The sequence below is a fragment of the Lepus europaeus genome, chromosome X (assembly GCF_033115175.1).
Source record: "Lepus europaeus isolate LE1 chromosome X, mLepTim1.pri, whole genome shotgun sequence".
Classification (NCBI taxonomy): domain Eukaryota; kingdom Metazoa; phylum Chordata; class Mammalia; order Lagomorpha; family Leporidae; genus Lepus; species Lepus europaeus.
This window is the reverse complement of record NC_084850.1, coordinates 42,380,568-42,404,641: the sequence shown is the minus strand read 5'-3', so window position 1 is coordinate 42,404,641 and position 24,074 is coordinate 42,380,568. Positions and strand designations below refer to the sequence as shown.

General features: G+C 44.0%; 1 protein-coding gene across 2 annotated transcripts; it reads left to right on the top strand.

The window, feature by feature from the left end:
• The first annotated feature begins 324 nt into the window (after window positions 1-324).
• Window positions 325-23,864, top strand: NOX1 (NADPH oxidase 1). 2 transcript variants are annotated; one of them, XM_062183819.1, is made up of 13 exons: window positions 325-390; window positions 3,368-3,463; window positions 11,003-11,113; window positions 11,352-11,436; window positions 11,766-11,917; window positions 12,009-12,190; window positions 12,280-12,412; window positions 16,755-16,847; window positions 17,483-17,718; window positions 17,922-18,084; window positions 18,687-18,833; window positions 19,035-19,159; window positions 23,738-23,864. In XM_062183819.1, the coding sequence occupies exons 1-13, from the start codon at window positions 346-348 to the stop codon at window positions 23,862-23,864; spliced, it is 1,695 nt and encodes a 564-aa protein (XP_062039803.1). In that variant the 5' UTR covers window positions 325-345. The 2 variants fall into 2 exon arrangements, with proteins under 2 accessions (XP_062039803.1, XP_062039802.1); XM_062183818.1 differs by lacking the exon at window positions 11,003-11,113 and having other exon boundaries at window positions 346-390.
• Window positions 23,865-24,074: the final 210 nt, after the last annotated feature.

Here is a 24,074-nt window from a genome sequence, read left to right as displayed (position 1 = left end):
AACGCTTCCCATTAGCTTATGTTGATAAGGTGATGAGCAAGAGTATTTTCAACCCTAGAAGGGTTCTATTTCCTGAAGAGGTAAAAACCCTAGCAGGGAAAACCCCTGTGGTTCTCACAAGTAGGGTTGGTCTACCTAAGCTGATAACATAGTTCCTTCCAGAGGAGGAAGGCAGAATACAATTACTCATCCCTGGGAGCCTTGTGGGTGCCTGCACATTTTTCACATCCTAAAGATTCACAGAGGCTGAGCTGGACAGAGCTCCCTAGCCTGAAGACCCTCTCCAGAAGCCAGATTGCTGCAGCAGCCCTGCTGCTCAGAAAAGCTCCAGGCCAGCTCCTGACGATGGGAAACTGGGTGGTTAATCACTGGTTCTCAGTTTTGATTCTGGTAAGTGATGTCTCACTTCCTATTAGTTGGGAAGGTTGACAGAATAAGGAGACAACATGTTTGTTAAGATTTGTAAGTTATTTGAAAGGGAGATTTCATGTTAGTTATTGGGTTTCAGTTCATGAATCCAATGCTGGGCCAGATGAGAGGACAGGGGCAAAGACTATGCAATTATTCATGTTGTCAGGTGATAAGTATTTGGAATGTCAATCCGTTCTCATTCTCTGTCTTCTTTTCTCTTCCATCTCATTTCTATACCTTGGAGCATTGATTTCTCTCCATCCTTCCTAGACTCTCCCCACCCAGATTTCATCAAATCATTGTCTTTTTTGAGATAAAAGTGATCTGAGAGATCATCTGGTTCATCACTGCCTGCTAAAAATATATTGCAAGCCCACATACATCATTTCTGAGCTTCCCAAAGCTATAGTGAAGAAGGTAAAAAGAAACAGGTGAAATTGTTAACAACATAGTTTAACCCAATTTATCAAAAAATATTATCCCCTCTGAATGTAATACATATTGAAAATAGTAATGAGATCATTTATATTCTTTTGGTTTTTCCAAGTCTCTACAATCTGATGTGTATTTTACATTCACAGCACATCTCAATTAGGAGCAGCTACATTTCAAGTGCCCAGTAACAGCGGGTGGGGTGGTGGCTATAGCACCGCATAATAGTGCAAATATAACCCAGCTTCCGAATTTTGCAAAGGAAAATAAGACCCAGAGGTCACTCAGTGAATGGATTGAAGAGCCATCACTTAAACCCAGCTCCCCAGTGATCAACCCAGAGCCTCTTCACTATCCCAGGTGTGCACAATCTCTTCCCTGCTCCCAAAGAAAGGAGACCTTTCTCTACTCTGATTTTTTCATTTCTGAGCCACACCTGAGCCTGGAGCACCCCAGGTCCCTTCTCACTGCCTTAGAACACCAGGCATCACTCCTTCGGGGGCTTTTTCTCTTTTCTCCAGTTTTTCCTTTGGGTCCCTTAGGACTGCCCAGGTGCACCAGGGGAAAAGGTACAGCATTCTCCTGGAGGGGTTTTTTTCTTGTATTTAATGAAAAGCCCAGTGTTTATTTTGTCAAATTATCTCATGACATGTTGAACACTCAGTGCCCTATGGTTAGCTCCTTTTGCATTATCACAGAAAGAGAACTAGTTTAGGAGACAGGGAATCTGGCAGGTACATTCAGTGCTTGAGTGAACTTGATCAAATTATTTAAATTATTTATCCTCTCTAGACTTCTGGTCTCCCATGTGTATATGGCGGTTTGGGGAAAGGAGCAGTGATGTACATCCCCCTGGATGTCCTTCATCATTTACCTGGCTTACACTTGCTAATGGGATAAGAGCTCTTTAGCCTGTATCCCTTTCAGATCCTGAAACAGTTCTGCTTCCCCTTAATAAGCATCTCTTCTCTGTCTTCTGAATTCTTGAGGTAGCCACCCCTTGCAACTGGAGTAAAAGAATCTCAAAGACATTCAAATCTGGAAAGAGTATCTAAGCAGAGGAGGTAGGAAGGAACTGATTTTGGTAAAGTCAGTTTGGTAATGACTCAACTCTGTAGCCAGCATTTACTGAGCTCTTACTATGCACCAAGTATTGCCTTCATCGCTTTACATGCACTACATTGGGTAACCCTCACAGCATTGCTGTGTGGTAGATGTTGTTATTCAGTATCCTCATTTTACAGATGAAGATATTCAGGTTCAGAGACATTAAACCACATCTCTAAGATTACAGAGCTAGTAGGAAGTGGTGATAGAATTTGAGCTCAAGGAGTTTGACTCCAATATCACACTTTAAATGCTATCCTGCTAGAGATGAATGAGTAGTCAAGATCTGGAGAATCTGAATGAACCGTATCTTAGGCTAAAGGCTCTGTAGCTGTTGGTTGAGATGGGTCTGACCTATCCTAGGGAGAGGGATACATCCTAGGGCCACCCCAGTGCCCTAGAGACCTGCTGAATTAGAGTAGCACTTCCAAACTTGGGCTCAAGCCCAGTTGGTTGGTCTCCAAGACAATGGGCAGTGGGTTCCAGGTTTCCCACTTAGCCAATGCTGAGCCAGAGCTTGGGACAGGCAAAGCAATCTTAGGAGGTCAAATGAGTCCAAAGCAATAATAGGTGAATTTGAAAGAAGACTCACCATCCAAAAACAGCGAAGTGTGTGTCAGGGTGTAATTAAAGAGGCAGGCCCATCTGGAGTGCTTAAGGCCTTTTCAGATGTGTGTTGTTATAAATGCTAAATTTAGTCTTTGTTTCTTCAGAAATCCACTATTCACTTACTGCCACCTTTTAGGTGCTGTCGTTCGAACACTCTAGTTCAGAAATGAGACAATGTTTCTGTCCAAAGCTAGATAGCACATATCGCAAGCCCTATGATTTCTGTCCCAGCACCTCAACTCTGTCATCGTAGCATGAAGAGAGCTATGAACAACATAGAAAGGAATAGATATGGCTAAGTTCCAATGTCACTTTATTTACAGTCACTGAAATTTGAATGTTACATACTTTTTTTGTTAAAGATTTATTTATTTATTTATTTATTTGAAGCAGTCAGGACTCGAACTGGTGCCCATATGGGATGCCAGCACACTGCAGGCAGCAGTTTTACCCCCCCCCCCACCATGCCACAGCGCCTGCCCCCATAATTTTCATATTACATGAAATATTGTACCCTTTTGATCTTTTTCAACCATTTAAAAATGGAGAAACAAAAAGAGTGTAAAAACATTCTTAGCTTGCAGGAGATGCAAACAGGTGGTGAGCCAGAAGTGCCCCTGGGCCTTGGCTTGTTGACCTTGCTCATTAGCAGGGTACACACATTTCAAAGTGCTAACTCGGAGAGCAAATCCAATACTGACAGGGTTGTACTCATTTTAAATGAAAACAGATAAATCCAAAACAGCCAAATGGCACACTCTTACCTCCTTTCCACACCCCAGTTCTACTGTATGTTCTGTTCCTCTAGGTTATTTGGTTTGGACTCAACGTTTTCTTGTTTGTGCAAGCATTTCTGCAATATGAGACGGACGACAAGTACTACTACACAAGGGAAATCCTTGGGGTGAGTATCACAGCTGTGATGTAGACAATCTCCATTTTTTCCCTTATCTCTGATTCCAGCTCTGTTTTGACCCGATTTCCTCTAAGGCTAGGGTTGTCAGAAAAATGGCAGGATTTTTCAGATAAATTTGAGTTTCAGATAAACAACAAATCACTTCTGATTTAAGTATGTTCCAAATATTGCATGGAATGCAAGTATGCTGAAATGCTAATTTTTTTATCTGAAGTTCAAAGTTAGCTGAGTATCCTTGTATTTTTATTTACTAAATTTGACAACCGTATATAGGGCATACTCCCCAGATCTGATAAAGAAGACATCCAGGGGCCAGTCTTGTGGCTCAGCAGTTTAAGCCAGTGCTTTCAACGCCAGCATCCCATATTAGATTGCTGGTTCAAGTCCTGGCTTCTTGGTTTCCCATCCAGCTCCCTGCTAATGCACCCAGGAAGGCACTAGATGAAGCTCAAGTACTTGGGTCCCTGCCACCCATGTAGGAGACCCAAATGGAGTTTCTGGGTCCTGGCTTCTACCTGGCCTAGCCCTGGCAGTTGTAGCCTTTGAAGAGCAGATGGAAGATCTCTCTCTCTCTCTCTCTCTCTCTGTGAGACTCTGCCTTTCAGATAAATAAATAAATAAGTCTTTGAAAAAAGATGGCAAAGAAAAACATTAGGAGGTAACTTTCAAAATGGTTTCTAGAAACTCAGGTGGGAAGGGAAGGCTCACTGAATAGTGCTCATGTCCATGATTGTGGTTTTTTGTTGTTGTTGTTGTTGTTAATTTTTGCCAGATATAGTATTCTTGGTGGAAAAATTCTTTTTTTCAATAACTTCATTTTTTAAAAAGACTTTTATTTATTTGTTTGAAAGGCAGAATTACAGAGAGGCAGAGGCAGAGACTCTGCCTCTGTGCTAATCCGAAGCCAGGAGCCAGGAGCTTCTTCCAGGTCTCCCACATGGGTGCAGGGGCCCAAGGACTTGGGCCATCTTCAATTGCCTCTTGGGCCACAGCAGAGAGCTGGACCGGAAGTGGAGCTACTGGGACTTGAACCGGCTCCCATGAGGGATGCTGGCTCTGCAGGCGGAGGCTTAGTCCACTACGCCACAGCACCGGCCCCCCATGTTTGTGTTTTAACCAGAGAAGCCTTTATTTGAAAGACGAAAGGAAAAAAGAAGGAACAGGCAAGCAGGCAGGCAAAAAAAAAAAAAAAAAGAATGGAGGGAAGGAGGAAGGCGAGTGGTCTGGATGAAGAGGGGAGGAAGGAGGGAGGGAGGGATTAAAGGGAGGAAAGAGGAAAACAAAAGAGAGGGAGAGAAGAAGCAGAGAGAGACAGAGAGAAAGGAAGGGAGGGAGGGGTAAGAAAGAAAGGGAGAAAGGAGGGAGGAGGGAGTGAGGAACGAATGGGGGAGAGAGGGGAAGGAGGAAGGAGTGGGGGGGAGAAAGGGGGAGGGAGGGAAAGATAAAGTACAAAGAAAGGGTGAAAGGAGGGAAGGAGAGACAAAGGGGGAGAGAAAGAGAAGGGAGGGAGGGAGGAGAGAGACAGAAGGAATGGGGAGGGAGAGAGGGATGTAGAAGGAGAGAAAGAAAGGAAGGAGGGAGGAACTAAAGAGGAGAGAGACAGAAGGGAAGGAGGGGAGGGGAGAAGTAGGAAGGGGAGGGAGGGAGAGAAAGAAAAAGGGGAGAAAGGACAGAGAGAAAGGAAGGGAGGGAGGAAGCAGAGAGTGAAAGGAGGGAGGGAAGGGGGAGAAAGAAAGAAAAAGAAACAAGGAAAGACATAGGGCACCTTGGAAGTCAGTGCTGAGGACTAATGTCACGGTCATGGTCACGGAAAAACGCCTCTGAAACAGGAAACGTTTGGGGCCTGGGCGGGGCTGCCAAGAACTGGGGTCAGGTCTCGGTAACGGCGTGGAGAAAGCTGTGGGGGGGGGGTGGCAGGGGAAGGGGGGTGTGGACGTCACCAGGACACATGGAGGTGAGGGTGGTTCTCTCACTGGCTGCTGCACCTGGACACTCCCTGCTTCGAAGAACAAATGTGCCTGCTATCTCTAGTTTATTATGCCCTATCAGGTATGGGACTTGCTCCCATCGCTTTCATCTCCACCGAGCCCTTTTTCAGTCACTTTCCGCAAAGACCCACCCAATGGACGGACTCGTTTGAAGACAGCATGTCCTTTTAAAGAAAACTTTCTTACTTTCCATAATCAGAGGCCCCATGCTGAGATCACAATGAATTTGAATGTTCTGTTCATGGGGCTGATTTTACCCTGCTGTTTGCCTTTCTAAATGCTTGCCCATGATCCTTCCTTAGAAATTAGAACTCCGAAGGAAGTGTTCATTTGTTTTAAAAATAGCTTTTTATTAAGAGAATGATGCAATCAGTGTGACTCGTTATTAAGAGCTTGATTACATGATGACCAAAGAGTCAGCAGCAAGAATATGAATCATGCTGCTGTCCTGTGGACATCTCATTTTTTCAAGCCCTGTTTAAAACAAGCTTTCTGGAGAAGCAATGCTGTCTTCAACAAAACCAAGCCATGTAGAAGTGTGTAAGTACAACGTGGAAACTCCTCCCCTTTGCACTCCCATGAGAGCACCATGTCTATAGTGCAATGCATGTATGCCAAGATGTGCTTGCTCACACATTGTCACGCACATGGGCTTTATTTTTGTGTCTTGGCATAGCTATTACTGTTCATTCACCTTTTTCTTTCCATACAGTCACATGTGCCCTTTGGGATGTATAGTGCTAAGTATTTTTGATTAACTTTTATAGTAGGGCATGTTATCTTTTGTTTGAACCAAAAAAAAAAAAAAGAATCACTTTATAGATATTGGCCAGAAATTGCTTCTTTTTTTATTTATTTATTTGAGAGGTAGAGTTATAGACAATGAGAGGGAGAGACAGAGAGAAAGGTCTTCCATCCACTGGTTCACTCCCCAAATGGCCGAAACAGCCGGAGCTGCACCAATCTGAAGCCAGGAGCTAGGTGGTTCTTCTGGGTCTCCCATATGGGTGCAGGGGCCCAAGCACTTGGTCCATCTTCCACTGCTTTCCCAGCCCATAGCAGAGAGCTGGATGGGAAGAGGAGCAGCCAGACTAGAACCGGCACCCATATGGGATGCCGGCACCACAGGCGGTGGATTAACCTACCGTGCCATGGCGCCAGCCCCAAGAAATTGCTTCTTATACTCAATGTACCTCAGGTATATTCCCATGTGAGTACATAAGCATGGGTGTGCTAGAACCATCTCATGCCAGCTTGCAATAACATCCTCTCTACATCTCTTAAAAAAATTGTATTGGGGCTGGCATTGTGGCACATCAGGCTAAGCTGTCACTTGCAACACTGGCATGCCATATCAGAGTGCTGGTTGGAGTCCCAGCTACTCTGCTTCTGATCCAGCTCCCTGCTAATGTGCCTGAAAAAGCAGCGGAAGATGGCCCAATTGCTTGGGCCTCTGCCACGAATGTGGAAGACCTGGATGGAGTTCCTAGTTCCTGGTTCAGCTTGGCTTAGGCCCAGCTATTGTGGTTATTTGGGGAGTGAAGCAGCAGAATGGAGATCTCTTTCTCTCTGTGTCTCTCCCTTTCTCTCTAGCACTCTGCCTTTCAAATAAATAAAATAAATCTTTTTTAAAAATCTATTTACTTATTTGAAAGGCAGAAAGAGCTCACATCTGCTGGATCACTCCCCAAATGCCTGAAACAGTTGGGGACTGGGCCGGGTCCAAGCCAAGAGCCAAGAACTCGGTCCAGATCACTTATGTGGATGCCAGGGACCCAAGCACTTAAGCCATCACTGCTACCTCCCAGGGTGCATATCAACAGGAAGCTGGAATTGGCTGCAGAGCCAGAATCTGGACCTAGGGACTCCCATATTGGGAATATGAGAATCCCAAGCAGCATCTCAATGACTCTGCTAAATGCTCACCCTCATACTTGCAGCTGTGTGCATCTCTTCCAAACTGCTTTTGGTAGGGTCCAATGACATCTTGAACTCTACCATGGCGGGAATAGTTACATCACCAAAATTGACAAATGCTGGAGATCAGAAATCTCCTTCCCCTGAAAAAACTGATTGTTAAAACATGTATCTCCACTATACCACCACAGATGGCTCTCAGCCTTTTAGGAGAATAATAGTCCTTTGCATTGATGTGTCATAATTCATTTAATCATTCCATAGAGCATTTTATAATTCATGCTCACCTGGGGAATATATGGAGAACAGTTTGATTCACTGTGAAGCAGAGCAAGTACGTTGCAGAGGAAGGAGTTTAAGTCCAAAGTCAATGAGGCATTAATGACAATAGCAGTTTAATTACAACATCTGTAAGTGTTGATTGAGGGAAACGAATATACATTGGGCTATTTCAGTGTGCTGTGATGGGGTAAAAGATTTTCTCAGAAAAGAATTCATCCTGTACAGATAGCTGCCACAGAATGTGGGGCTGTGAAATTATAGTCCTACATTTTCAACTCACTTGCCAATTTTAGCTTCAAGAAACCTCTGTGACTCAAATAAGCAAGCTGTGGGAACTGATGTGGAAATGCAGGGTCTCCGAGATAAGAGAAAATTTACTCGGAAATGGAACAGGCTGTCTCTACCAAAAACAGTCGGAGTGTGACTCAGCAGAGCGAGAAAGCACAGGTCATGTGGAAGATCCAGAAATGGAAAACAGCAGGGCAGCTCTTGTTCACTGCACTGCCTGACATTGTGAGCCATTAGCAACCCTAGGCAGATCTTGACCTGGCTTATTCACCTGATGTCACATTGTCCTGGGCCCAGGCTATTTGGAAAATTAGTTTCTGTGCTTTACATATTGTTAGGGGCAGACTGAGCGATTGTTAATGTGGATCCATACTCTTCCTTTTAGCAAGTCCTTGACAGGCATACATGTAAGGCTGGCCAGTTGGCTGAAGTGCAGTAGAAATTTTCTGGCTACCACCACCACCTGTACTTCTACAGGACAGTCACATCCCACAGCCTGCAGTCCCAAATACATGAAGCAGACTTAGAGACCAGTTATGCAGAGTTGAGGCTACAAGCTGGACGTAGCTGCCATGGAGTGGAGCGTATTCCGCCAGTCTGTACCTAGTTCAGCCTGTTTCTAGGTTGTTAGATCAAGTTCTTGATTTATGCTGCTTGGCTACCCAAGGAAATCAGCTTGAAATTCTGCTCTCAGAAGTTGTCTTCTCAAATCTCTACCTAAAGTTAAGAATTTTGCTCTAGGGGATTTGCTGGTCTTGCCTAAGCTTTATTCCATTTATAAAAAAAAATAACAGTGCTGGACACCAACCTTTTCTTTTTAAAAATTTATTTATTTATTTATCTGAAAGGCAGAGTCACACACACACACACACAGACAGAGAGAGAGAGAGAGAAAGAATCTTCCATCAACTGGAGTTCACTCCCCAAATGTTCCATCTGGATCTCCCACCTTCACGGCAGGGGACCCAAGTACTTGGGACATCTTCCACTGTTTTCCCAGACACATTTGAAAGGAGTTGGATGGAAAGCAGAGCAGCCAGGACTTGAACCAGCACTCAGATATGAGGTGCAAGATCTGCAAGAGGTGGCTTAACCCACTGAACCACCACATCAGCCCATATTCCATTTGTTAAGATATTGTATAAAGGTACTTCAAAAACTTCATGGAAAATTAAATCAAAAGATAAGTTTATTTTCGTTAAAAAATTTTTGAAATCCATGCAAGACTTTTTATAATACATGTTTTTGGGGTCAGCATTGTGGCATAATAGGTAAAGCCACTGCCTGTGACATTGGCATCCCATATGGGATGCAAGTCCCAGCTGTTCCACTTCCAATCCAGCTCCCTACCATTGGCCTGGGAAAAGCAGCAGAAGATGGCCCAAGTACTTGAACCCCTGCCACTCACCTGGGAGATCCAGATGAAGCTCTTGAATTTGGCCTGGTTTAGCACTGGCCATTGTAGCCATCTGGGGAGTGAACCAGCCGATGGAAGATTCTCTCTCTCTCTCTCTCCTCTCTCTGTCTTTCTTTCTCTGTAACGCTGAGTTTCAAAATAAATAAATATAATTATAAAAAAGTACACATTTTCATGATCCTTTTGAAGACCCCTCATATGCATAGATTTCAGAAGTTTTTTGCACTAAAATAAACTTATTTATTAAGTTCATTTTCCATGAACTGTTGAAGCACACTTTTGTACATATAAATGGTTAAATCTTTCTATTTATTGAAATTTTTGTTTATTAAAATTTTTATTTATTTTACTTATTTGTGAGGCGGTGGGGGGCACTCTGATATGGGATGTAGGCAGCCCAAGTGGCATCTAAACTGCTTCTCCAAACATCCAATGCTTTATTATTTTTATTACACAGCTGTTACATGCTTATAATTGCAACATTAGACAATATAGAAAAAAGAATAAAATAGCCACCACTGGTAATTATAGCTCTAAGTAAAAATTTTATTTAAAAAGGCAAATAAAAGTATATATGATTCTTAAGGCTAAATGGCAAATAATAAAATCATAATTGAGTCTAATAAGTACAATTATTCATTGCAAAATATTACATACATAGAATATATTTACGAATATGGAATCATTAAATTCTTTTTTTTTTGACAGGCAGAGTGGACAGTGAGAGAGAGAGAGAGACAGGGAGAAAGGTCTTCCTTTACCGTTGGTTCACCTCCCAATGGCCGCTACAGCCGGCACACCGCGCCGATCCAAAGCCAGGAGCCAGGTGTTTCTCCTGGTCTCCCATGCGGGTGCAGGGCCCAAGCACTTGGGCCATCCTCCTCTGCACTCCCGGGCCACAGCAGAGAGCTGGCCTGGAAGAGGGGCAACCGGGACAGAATCCGGCACCACGACCGGACTAGAACCTGGTGTGCCGGCGCCGCAGGCAGAGGATTAGCCTATTGAGTCCCGGTGCTGGCCTAAATTCTTTTTTTTAAAGATTTATTTTTATTTATTTGAAAGAGTTACAGAGAGAGGTAGAGACAGATAGAGAGAGGTCTTCCATCTGCTGGTTCACTCCCCAATTGGCTGCAATGGCCAGAGCTGAGCCGATCCAAAGCCAGGAGCCAGGAGCTTCTTCCAGATCTCCCATGTGAGTGCAGAGGCCCAAGGGTATGGACCATCCTCCTCTGCTTTCCCAGGAGCATTAGCAGGGAGCTGGATTAGAAGTGGAGTGGCCGGGACTCAAACTGGTGCCCTTATGGAATGCCGGCACTGCAGGCTGGGGCTTTAACCCACGACGTCACAGCGCCAGCCCAAAATCATTAAATTCTAGTCTCTTTCACATTAATAAATGTGTAGTGAACTATTTCCAAGCCACTGTCAGGGAAATTTCTCAATTCCATATTAAGTTCAGTCCATTTTCTATCTTTTGCAAATAGAGAGCTTAGCCTGACTATGCTAGCTACGGAGAGAGTGGGGTGTAAGCCGAGCCCTGTCCATTTGCATGTCTCAGACAAGTGGACTGGGCCAGTGCTTACCTGTTAGGTGGTCAGATGAAGCAGCAGTATGTCTTTTTTTCCCCCTCTGCTCTAGTCTGCACTGGCCTGGGCCCGAGCCTCTGCTCGCTGCTTGAATTATAACAGCATGCTGATCCTGGTTCCCGTGTGTCGCAATCTGCTGTCCTTCGTGAGGGGCACCTGCTCAGTGAGTCTCAACCACTACTACACTTTTCCCATTAAAGAAAGAGACCCCTGGCGCCTTAGTAGGACAGCCCAACACTGAGTCCCTGGGGATGGAAGCCAGAGGTCTCTTCTGGAGGCCAAGGGGGTGAGGGAGGGTACATGGGTATTAGCATGCTATGTATAAAACATATTGGTTACTGGTTAGTGAATTTCTTAAGGCTGCCTGGGGGCACCTCACCACAATCACCTTCTATTTGTAGTTTTGCAGTCGAACACTGAGAAAGCCATTGGATCACAATCTGACCTTCCACAAGCTGGTGGCGTATATGATCTGCCTCCTCACAGGTAACTCAAGCAAACCCTGAAACTGCAGACGCCAGGGCATTCAGAGTCCTGATTCACTCATCCATGCCTACAAACACTCAGCACATATTTATTGGCATTATTTGTCAGGCATTGCGCTATGCCTGTTTTCATAGAGTGCACATTCTATTCCCATGGGGACTGACTGAGTATAAAAAAGATCTTGGATCTCTGCAGTCTTGGACACCTGTTGTAGACGTATCATTATGCTAGGCATTCCCTCCAGGATTCTCCTATTTTGGTGGGGTATGCTCGCCAGGATGTTCCTCAGATAGATGCTTCTTACACTCTTTTTCCATCTTTCCACTTAGCTGTTCATATAATCGCACACCTGTTTAACTTTGAACGCTACAGCAGAAGCCGGCAGGCCACAGATGGATCCCTGGCCTCTGTTCTCTCCAACCTATCTCATCATGGGAAGGAACGAGATTCTTGGCTAAATCCCATCCATTCCCCAGACGTGGTGAGTTGACTGAATGGCAAAGCATCTAGGCTCTGGAAGGGCACAGTAACCTTGGTGGACATGTGTCTTGCTGACATTTCTCCTTTCACAGACATTGTTGTATGTGACGTTTACCAGCATCGCTGGTCTCACAGGAGTTGTTATCACGATAGCCTTGATTCTCATGGTAACTTCCGCTGTGGAGTTTATCCGGAAGCATTATTTTGAGGTCTTCTGGTATACGCACCACCTCTTCATCATCTATATCATTGGCTTAGTGATTCATGGTGCTGGGTAAGGTTTTCAAAGTCTCGTTCTTTTGTCCCAACTCCCAACCTTGCACAACTCGTTACCCTCAAAATGCCCTCCGTTGTCTGTTTCAGTGGAATTGTCCGAGGTCAAACGAAGAAGAGCATGGAGGAGGACCATCCTCATGAATGTGCAGACTCTTTTGAGAAGTGGGATGACCCTGACCACCACTGTAGGCATCCTCAGTTTGAAGGGCACTTCCCTCAGGTCAGAACCTTATGGATAAGGACAGACTCTAGGAGTTGTTATGACTGTTATGATTACTCATTATAGTTATCATTATTATCACCTCAGCCCTATGCTGGGTCCTAAGAAAGATATTCCAAGATTCCTGCCTTCAAGGAACTTCCAACATCACTGACAACAGGCAATTAACAGAGGATCTTTTTAAAAAAATTATTTATTTGAAAGGCAAAGAGAAGGAGGGAGAGAGAGAGGGAGAGAGAGAGAGATCTTTCATCTTCTGGTTCAGTCCCCAAATGACCGCATCAGTCTAAGCTGGGCTAGGCCTAAGCCAGGAACCAGGAACTTCAACCAGGTCTCCCAAACACTTGAGCCATTTTCCTCTGCCCTCCCAGGCACATTGGCAGGAAACTGAATTGGAAACAGAGCAGCTGGGACTTAAACTGGCACTCTGATATGGGATGCCAGCATTGAAAGTGCTAATTTAACCCACTGTTCTGCATCACTAGCCTAACAGAAAATCTTGAAGTGACAGGACCAATGGTTGTTGTATATTGCAAGACCCTCTGTAAAAGTAATAATGATAGCCCACATTATTAGTACTATTGATCATGTGCTGGCCTTGCTGTGTAAGATGCATGATCTCTGGCCAGTGCCGTGGCTCACTAGGCTAATTCTCTGCCTGCGGCGCCGGCACCCTGGGTTCTAGTCCCGGTTGGGGCGCCGGATTCTGCCCTGGTTGCCCCTCTTCAAGGCCAGCTCTCTGCTGTGGCCCAGGAGTGCAGAGGAGGATGGCCCAAGTACTTGGGCCCTGCACCCCATGGGAGGCCAGGATAAGCACCTGGCTCCTGCCTTCGGATCAGCACAGTGCGCCGGCCGCAGTGGCCATTGGAGGATGAACCAACGGCAAAGGAAGACCTTTCTCTCTCTCTCTCTCTCACTGTCCACTCTGCCTGTCAAAAAAATAAAAAAATTAAAAACATGGTTAATTGAGATGCAGGATTAAGAACAATACCTTAGGTGCTGGCGCTGTGAAATAGCAGATAAAGCCTCTGCCTGCGATACCGGCATACCATTTGGGCACCAGTTTGAGGCCTGGCTGCGCCACTTCCAATCCAGCTCTCTGCTATGGCCTGGAAAAGCAGTAGAAGATGGCCCAAGTCCTGGGCCCTGGGACCCATGTGGGAGACCTGGAGGAAACTCCTGGCTCCTGGCTTCGGATGCTCCAGCCGTTGTGGCTGAGGAGTGAACCAGCGGATAGAAGTTCTCTGTCTGTCTTTCCCTCCTTCCCTCTCTCTCTCTCCACTTTGTCTTTCAAATAAATAAATAAATCTTTAAAAAACAAAGAGAAAGAAAGTACAATAGCTTAGTTAGTCCTCACCTAATCTAATATCTAAAAAATTCTCCTAAAGTTGACATTTCAATTCAGGGAAAATGATAAATTAATATTTTTAGGACAGCAAGAAAATCATCTGGGAAAAAAGTTACATTTTCATTCCATATCTTACACTCAAACATGGGTTGAGGCTACATGGGGCAAGGATTTATATGTAAAAAAAAAAAGCACCTTAAGATCACATAGGAATTTTTTTCTTATGCTGAAATGGGAGAGTATACTTCTAAGTAAGACAAATAATCTCAAAGCCACAAAAGAAAAGAAACAAGACAAGACGGTCAGAAATAAAAAACTGACAACAAATTAAGTAGGAAAAATAGTTACAACTCACAGACCAAGGGCTAATTTCTTAATATATAAACAACTCCTAGAAATCAATAATAAAAGCCTAACCTGATAAGAAGACATGTAAAAATATGAACAGGATAATCACAGAAATGGAGGTGTACTTTAATCTTAAATACATGAAATGATGGCTTGTGTTTTTATAATGGAAGAAATGCAAAATTAAATTACAAGAAAAGAAGGTTTAACTTATCAGACTAGCAAAGATGAAAAAGTGTAGGGCAATGCTCTTGCGTATTTCTGGTGAGAGCATCAGTCCATGTAACTGCTTGTAGAGGGTGATTTGAAAGTGTCCATCAGACTTTACAAGTCTACTTCCAGGATTTTATTCCACAAATATACTTGTCTATATGTTAAACTACATGTCTGAGCTTATTCATTGCAGCACTGCTTGATGGAAAAAAAAAGATTGGAAACCAGCCTGCATCAATAGTTAAATGACAGGACTTTATGGTGATGGAATACCCTGCTGCTAGTAAAATAGGTATGAATAAGAACCAGTCTCCAAGATAGGAAATGTAAACAAGCAGGGCAGTGTGTATAGTCTGTTAACATTTACATGAAAAGGGTAGCTCAGGTGCCGGCATTGTGGGCATTGTGGTGCAGTGAGCTAAGCTGCTGTCTGCAATGCTGGCATTCCATATCACAGCATGGTTCTTGTTCTGGCTGCTTTGCTTCCCATCCAGCTCCCTGCTTATGTGCCTGGAAAAGCTGCAGAGTATGGTCCAAGTACCTGGGCCCCTGCCACCCACGTGGGAAACCCGGGTGGAGCTCTGGGCTCCTGGCTTCGGCCTGGCCCAGCCTTGGCTGTTGTGGCCATTTGGAGAATAAACCAATGGATGGAAGATTCTCTCTCTCTCTCTCTCTCTCTCTCTCTCTCTCTCTTCTCTTCTCTCTATAACTTTGATTTTACTTTCAAATAAAATAAATAAATTCTAAAAAAAAAAATCAAGGGTTGCTTTGATGGGTCATTTAATACCCTAAGGAAGACAACACCAGTTTTGTCACCCTAATGTATGGCTTTTTTTCCTCCATAAACATTACAAAAAAATACTATCTCAATATTCCCTCTATTTGAAAATTAAAACACTAATACATGTTTATTGTAGAACATACAGACAAATAATTACATATAGAGTTCTACCATGTAAGATAAGCATCTTTGTCTTTGTCCTATATCATATATGTTTTCCTTTATGGTCAAATATTTCCCTGAAATATCTGTTTGAAACAGTTTTATGATATTCTATTCTTGACATTTTTTCTTAGTAAATATTGTGTATTTTATGTACAGCTTAGTTATGTATTTTTAAATGTTCATTTATTTATTTTTTATTTACTTGAGAGAGAGAGAGAGAGAGAGAGAGAGAATCTTCCATCCCCAGATACTTGCAACAGGTAGGGCTGGGCCAAGCTGAAGCCAGGATCCAGGAATTCCATCCTGACTTCCCATGTGGGTGGCAGGAACCCAACTACTTCAGTTATCATCTACTGCCTCACAAGCACTTTAGCTGGAAGCTGGATCAGAAGTGGAGTTGCTGGAACTTAAACAGGCATTCTGACATGAGATGCTAGTGTCCCAAACAGTGGTTTAACGTGCAGTGCCACAACACCTGTTCCTTAGTTATTTCTTTATCTCCATTTTATAGAAGTGAAATTCCAAGGTCAAAGAGAAGGGATGCCTTTGAGGCTGTTGAGGGTTACCACCAAATTGCCCACTGGAAAGATGCTGCTAATTTGCACTTCCAGCAGCTGCACAGGTGACCATTCCCATTTCCCTGAATCTCGGTTAACACTGGGCATTACTTATTTATTTTTTAAAAAGATTTATTTATTTATTTATTTATTTGAAAGTCAGAGTTACACACAGAGAGAAGAAGAGGCAGAGAGAGAGGTCTTCCATCCGCTGGTTCACTCCCCAATTGGCTGCAACAGCCAGAGCTGAGCCGATCAAGAGCCAGGAGCCAGGAAGGAGCTTCTTCTGGGTCTTCCACGCAGGTGCAGGGGCCCAAGGACTTGGATCATCTTCTACTGCTTTCCCAGGCCACAGCAGAGAGCTGGATCGAAAGTGGAACAGCTGGGACTCGAATCAGTGCCCATATGGGATACCGGCCCTGCAGGTGGTGGCTTTACCTGCTATGCTACAGCGCCGGCCCCTGGGCATTACTTCTTAAAAGTTTTTAATCATATGTTTCTATTTCACATCTGTCTTCTCTGTTGGTTCCTCAGATTGGACAAGTTGTCCTGAAAGATTGTCTTAGAGCCTTAAAATTAAATTTTACATATAATTTAAGAATATATGTACATTTCTATCACCTGTCTCTATCATCTATCTAAGTATATTTCCATCATCTATCCATGTATTTTATTTCTGTGTTTTTTTTTTTTTTTCACTTCCTGGTCAGACCTATGAGTTTTCAGAAAGTGTTCTGTTTATGAGTAACAGATTAGCAAATGAAATCATTGTGGTATATTTCTTTTGATTTCCATCCTCAAGATCTGTGAAATTAGAGGTTTAATGTAGGCACACATCAGAGATCTTAAGTGAAAGAATAAATTGTGACACAATCAGTCTTCAGTGAGAGATCAATATGTGGTCTAATTCTTTGCTCTGTCTCTGTGTAGTCTTGGGAGTGGATCCTTGCACCATGCGTTCTTTATGCCTTTGAAAGGATCCTCCGGTTCTATCGTTCCCGGCAGAAGGTTGTGATTACCAAGGTAAAGAATACACACTTTTCTCTTGCTGTGATAAGGTTACGTTATGCCTGATTATAAAACTCAATTGCCATCTGGCTGTGTAAAACAAACAAACAAACAAAAAAAGCCCTTAATTGTCACATTATCATTGAGAAGAGAGTAAAGAGGAACATAGGAGCAACCTACCTCAGTTTCTCCAGTGTGGGACAAAATGATGGGAAGGAGGGGTCTGGCGGAAATACTCAGGATGGGTCTTTTTCAGAGCTGTCTTTTCCGGATCTAACCTGGGCCAGATCTAGTCCATGAATACATTTTTGTTTGGCCCACATAATGTTCATTAAAAAAATAATTGATTGCCAACAGTTAAAAATCTGAATGGAGGCTCTCTCTCTCTCTCTCTCTCTCTCACACACACACACACAGAGGCATTTCTTGCTTCCGTTGAAAAATCAGAAAAGCTGATTAGCAACCAAGTCACAGTTCAGTTTTGCAACCCTTGTCAAGAACTGAGTAGCTGCTGCCCCCTTTAGAAAGAACTTGGGTTTGCAGTTCACTTCCATCAGTCACTAGCCCTCCAGCTCTACTCATGTACTTCCTCGGCCTGCCCCTGTTGCCATTTGAGTTTGCCTCCTTGGGTCTGTGTGTTTCCTCCACAGGTGATCATGCACCCATCCAAAGTTTTGGAACTGCAGATGAAGAAGCGCGGTTTCAGCATGGAAGTGGGGCAGTACGTCTTCGTTAACTGCCCCTCAATCTCTTTCCTGGAGTGGCATCCCTTTACTCTGACCTCTGCTCCAGAGGAAGATTTCTTCTCCATTCATGTCCGAGTAGCAGGGGACTGGACAGAAAAACTCATCAAGGCTTTTGAACAACAGAAGTCCCCACTACCCAGGTAGGTCCTTGAGACCAGCAGGGTCCCAGACCAGGATGCAGACTGGCAGAAAAGAGAAAGCAATCCCTCACTGAACCTTAGGCCTGGTACAATAGCAATGACCAGGTAGAAGTCAGCCATGGGAACAGCGAAGTTTCTGGGAGGATGTTCAAGGTTAGAGGTGGACGTGACTCACTTGCCTGTTGTCTTCTGTCTCCTGCCAGAATTGAGGTAGATGGTCCCTTTGGCACAGTCAGTGAGGATGTTTTCCAGTATGAAGTGGCTGTGCTGATTGGAGCAGGAATTGGGGTCACTCCCTTTGCTTCCATCTTGAAATCCATCTGGCACAAATTGCAGCATGCTGACCACAAACTCAAAACCCAAAAGGTACATTTCCACATAGTACTTGTCACCTAGCCTGGGACTGGCAGGTCTATCGACTTCTTGGGCTAGATCTTTCCAATGGCTAAGGGAGTAAGCCTCTCTCTGGAGTTACGAGAGTGAGAAATCACTTCTCTGCCACATCATTGGCTTCTACAGATTCACTGTAAAAGCAGAGGCTGCGATTTGATTTGCAGTTTCAAATCACCCTAAATCAAATACGGTCTTGGAGGTCTCTTTGCTTGAGGGAAATTGTCAGGACATGGGACAGCCCTGTTGCCTTAGGTCTGCTGCTCTGTAAAGGTGGATTTGTCAGGTTGGTCAATAAGTGTAGAGTACATGTGAGGGCACTTTCACAAAGTTTGTGGAAAGTGGAATTAAAAGATAAGTTTCTTTGCTGGCAAATAATTAAAATCTATGCATATAAGAGGTCTTCAAAAAGTTTGGGAAAAATGTGTGTTGCAAAAAACTATGCAATGTACTTCAAAATTCTTTTGCACCAAAATGCACTTATGTTCACTCCATTTTTCCATGAATGTTTTGAAGTTCCCTTGTGTATATATTTAAAAGGCACTTAATAAGACTATGTCCTCTTTTGCTTATTCCAGATCTATTTCTACTGGATCTGCAGGGAGACAGGTGCCTTTGCCTGGTTCAATGACCTGTTGAATTCCCTGGAACAGGAAATGGAGGAATTGGGCAAAGTGGGTTTTCTAAACTACCGTCTCTTCCTCACCGGATGGGATAGCAACATTGTAAGTTTAAATAACACACTAATTCTCTTGTTAAGTGTTAAGATGAAAGTCAGTCAAAAGATAGTGCAGGATGACTAGAGATAATTATTTCTTCTGATTTCCTACCTGCCTTCAGCCTCACACCCAAGTTGAAAAGTGGCCAAAGAAAGATGCAGCCATCAGGACTTGCTTGCTTTTTCTAACTTATTTTTCTGACTCCAGGTTGGCCACGCAGCATTAAACTTTGACAAGGCCACTGACATCTTGACAGGTTTGAAACAGAAAACCTCCTTTGGGAGACCAATGTGGGACAATGAGTTTTCTACTATAGCTACTGCCCACCCCAAGTAAGTACATTCTCCTCTAGTTAGTTGAGTTTGCAGAGCTAGGGTTTAGGAAAGACAGTATAGCATGTAGATCACTCAGAAAAAGATCTCAGGAGCAGAAACTATTCTTAGATTCTTGCTTAAAATGGAGAAAACTTTATGTTTTTTTTTAATCAAAAAAAAAAAAGGTCACAATTTTGTAATTGGTGAGAGGGTGTTTGCTGCCCCAGCAAGCCTCTATTCAGTGAGGCAAGGAGCCTCCATTCTGATCTACCAAACAAAATAGAGACCTGCAGCAATTCAAATGCATTTGGGTGGGGGGCAATGACCTCTAAAGTAAGAAGGCTTTGGAGTGCAATATCTGTTTCACTGATCACCTGAGCTCAGTCTTTCTAGAGAGTTTTGCGACATATTCATGAATACAGGAAAACACAGTGCTATGAAAGCAGCCATTCCAATGGGCGAGTACAGTTGATTGTAGCAGATACACTTCCTGAACAAATCAGTAGGTGAAGATCAATTCAATTCTACACAATTATTAGCTACTTTCTATGAGTTCGGCATTCACTATTCTAGAAGCTTTGGAGGTTGAAAGAGAAATAGGATACTGTTATTGCCCTCTGGTAGCACACATTTGACCACGGCATGCATATAATAAACTCAATCAGAATGACCAACTACGTAAAACAGGTGCATGGACACTCTAGGCAAGCAACTCTATGGCCACATCGGATGATCAGGAAAGGCTTCGGGAAGGCAGTGGCAAGAGCACTTAGTGACTGGGACTCAGATGATCCTAGGTCCTACCTCAGACTTGTTGTGACACTTTCTAGTTCTAGGACCTTGAGCTAAAAAACCCTCTGTTCTTCCAACTCCTTGTCTGTTAAAATGGTTATGTTAGTAAATGCCTGCTGTGCTCATTTGCAGGGCTGTTGTAAAGATGAAGTGATACAATATATCAAAAAAGCTTTGTACCTCATAAAGCAGCAGACAAGCAGAAGTTATGCTTGAGATGAAGTAGTTGAAGTTGTGAGAGTGCAGGAGGTTGCCAGGAGAGAGAATGGCAAAGGATAGAGTATTAAGTAATGCCTACATTATGTGGAACGAGAGAAAGATAAACCAGAGAAAAAGTAGGAGAACGTGGGGAAGTGGGGTCATAGATACCAAGGAAGGAATTATTAGAGATGTGTAGTCAAGTATTGGAAAGGTTCAGTGTCAGGAAATTCTTTTTTTAAGCTTTATTTATTTATTTGAAACACAGAGTTACACACACAGAGAAAGTGAGAGAGTGAGCTTCCACCCATTGGTTCACTTCTCAAAAGGCCACAAGAGCCAGGGCTGGGCCAGGCTGAAGCCAAGAGCTTCTGCTGTGTCCCCCATGTGGGCGGCAGGGGCCCAAGGACGGCCCAAGGACTTGGGCCATCTTCTGCTGCTTTCACAGGCCATTAGCAAGGAGCTGGAAAGGAAGTGGAACAGCCAGGGCTCAAACTGGTGCTGATATGGAAGGCTGGCACAGCAGACAGTGGTTTAGTCTGCTACAACACAGCCCCAGCCCCAGGAAATGCTTATTTAGCCCAATGACAATCTTAGCATATTTATAGACAGGACAGAGTCTAATTGATAGAAATAAATTAACATACAAAAGAGGGGAGAGGACTAAGATGGGCTTAATGAAAGATGGACAATAACAAGTATTGGGCAGTAAATGGAGAAATTAGAATCCTACATTGTTTGTGGGAATGTGAAATGGTGCAGTACTTGGGCAAAATTTGGCAGTTCCTCAAAGAGCTCCCGTATGACTCAGCAATTCCACTGTTCAGTATACACCCAAGAGAAATGAAAACTTGTACATGAACGGACATAGCAGCATTACTCATAATAGCCAAAAAATAGAAACAATCCAAGTATCCACCAGCAGATGAATGGGATAAGGCGAATGTAGTATCTGCATGGATATAAAAGGAATGAAGTATTGATACATGCTATAACACAGATGAACCTTGAAGATATTATGCTGAATCAAAGAAACTAGCCATAAAAGGCCATACACTGTATGATTCTATTTTCATGGAGTGTTCAGAACAAGCAAATCTGTAGATAGAAAGTAGATTAGCAGGGGCCAGCATTGTCTCACAGCAGGTTAAATCTCCATCTGTGATGCCTACATCCTATATGGGCGCTGGTTCGATTCTCAGCTGCTCCACTTCTGATTCATTCCCTTCTAATGCACCTGGGAAATCAGCTGAAAATGGTCCAGGTGCTTGGGCCCCTGCACTCAAGGGGTAGGACCTGGAAGAAGCTCCTGGTTCCTTGCTTCAGCATGACCCATCCCCAGCCTTTGTGGCCATTTGAGGAGTGAACCAGTAGATGAAGACTTTTCTCTGTCTCTCCTCCGTCTCTGTAACTCTGCCTTTCAAATTAAAAAAAATCTTTAAAAAAGTAGATAAGCAATTGTCTATGGTCAGGAGAGTGTTTGGGAGGAGATGAGGAGTGACTGCTAGTATGGATGGGATTTCTTTAGGATGATGAAAATATTCTAGAATTAGGGGCCGGCGCTGTGGCACAGCGGGTTAAAGCCCTGGCCTGAGGTGCCAGCATCCCATATGGGCGCCGGTTCTAGTCCTGGCTGCTCCTCTTCAGATCCAGCTCTCTGCTATGGCCTGGGAAAGCAGTAGAAGATGGCCCAACTCCTTGGGCCCCTGCACCCACGTGGGAGACCCAGAAGAAGCTTCTGGCTCCTGGCTTTGGATCAGTGCAGCTCTGGCCATTGCAGCCATCTAGGGAGTGAACCAGCAGGTGGAGGACCTCTCTCTCTGTCTCTACCTCTCTCTGTAACTCTTTCAAATGAATAAATCTTTTTTTTTTTTTTGACAGGCAGAGTGGATAGTGAGAGAGAAAGACAGAGAGAAAGGTCTTCCTTTTTTGCCGTTGGTTCACCCTCCAATGGCCGCTGCGGCCAGCGCATCGTGCTGATCCGAAGCCAGGAGCCAGGTGCTTCTGCTGGTCTCCCATGCAGGTGCAGGGCCCAAGGACTTGGGCCATCCTCCACTGCCTTCCCGGGCCATAGCAGAGAGCTGGCCTGGAAGAGCGGCAACCAGGATAGAATCTGGCGCCCCAACCGGGACTAGAACCCGGTGTGCCGGCACCGCAAGGCGGAGGATTAGCCTGTTAAGCCATGGTGCCGGCCTTGAATAAATCTTTTTTTAAAAAAGAAAATATTCTAGAATTAGATAATGGTGATTATTGCACAACTTTGTGGCTATACTAAAACGCACTAATTGCATACTTCAAAAGGATGAATTTTATGGTATGCAAATTATGGCATAATTATATTTTTAAAAAGAGGACAGAGTGAGACACAGAGCTTAACTGGAAAGACATCACCTCTTCACTGTGAGAAATTGAGGTGGGAATAAACTCACAGTGAATGGCTTTAATGGCAGCTAACACATATGCACTTGCTGTGAGCCACACATTTTCCCAATTGTGTTACATGTTTCCACTTACTCTTCAAAACAACCCTGAGGTGGGTACCATTTTTATCCCTATTTTATAGGTGGGAGTCTGAAATACAGAATGGTGAAGACCTTTCTTTTTTAAAAAAAATATTTATTTATTTACTTGAGACAGAGAGAGAGGGAGGGAGGGAAGGAGGGAGGGAGAGAGAGAGAGAGAGAGAGAGAGAGAGAGAGAGAGAGAGAGAAAATCTCCTATCCGTTGGTTCACTCCCCAAATGGCTGCAACAGCTAGAGCTGAGCTGATCCGAAGCCAAGAGCCAGGAACTTTCTCTGTGTCTCCCATGGTGCAGAGGCCCAAGCACTTGGGCATCCTTTGCTGCTTTCCCAGGCAATCAGCAGGGAGCTGGATCAGAAGTGGAGTAGCCGGGACTGGAACCACTGCCCATATGGGATGCCAGCACCACAAGCAAATGGTTAACCTACTACTCTGCAGCACCAGCCCCAAGACCTTTCTTTCTTTTTTTTTTAAAATAAGATTTATTTATTTGAAAGGCAGAGTTAGAGAGAGGGAGAAGCAGAGAGAGAGATATCTTCCATCTACTGGTTCACTCCCCAAATGGCCACAACGGCTGGAGCTGGGCTGATCTGAAGCCAGGAGCCAGGAGCTTCTTCTGGGTCTCCCACGTGGGTACAGGGGCCCAAGGACTTGGGCCATCTTCTACTGCTTTCCCAGGCCATAGCAGAGAGCTGGATTGGAAGTGGAGCAGCTGGGACTTGAACCGGTACCTTTCTTAAAGTCACATGGGTGGGATAAATGTCAGAACTGGGATTTGAACCCATAGACTGGATCCAGGGTCTAACACTTACGCACAGTGCTGTAATACATCTCTTGGGTATCTGTGTCCTCAATAAGTAAGGCTGAGTGCTGAGAGTAGTAAGGGTTCTTGGGAGCATAGTTGGGACTTTCAAACAGAAAAGGCTAAAAAATTGACATGAAGAACATGGGAAGTCAACCACCAATTGTGTTTTAACTTGGTGTTGTTGGGAATAACAGAGGCCTAGCAAAAGCAGTCTCTTCATTCCCACTAACACCCACAGCCTTTACTGCATTCCTGCCCTTATTACTGCTTTATTCTTGCAGGTCTGTGGTGGGGGTTTTCTTATGTGGTCCTCAAGGTCTGGCAAAGAGCCTGCGCAAATGCTGTCAACGACACTCCAGTCTGGATCCTAGGAAGGTTCAATTCTACTTCAACAAAGAAAACTTCTGAATTACAGTAATGAGGATGGCTATCTGCGTTTCATCTCGTCTGTATCTTCCACTACTCTGGTCAGGTTTGAGCAGTCCTTTAAAAGCCATGACTGTAGCAAGAGCTTTGGCGGTTGACAGTTACACAATTTAATCCCAGGTGGCTCTGCTGACTTTAGCTGTTACTATCTCCCGGACTTTGGTTACCTTCCCGCCCTCTCACCCTCACAGA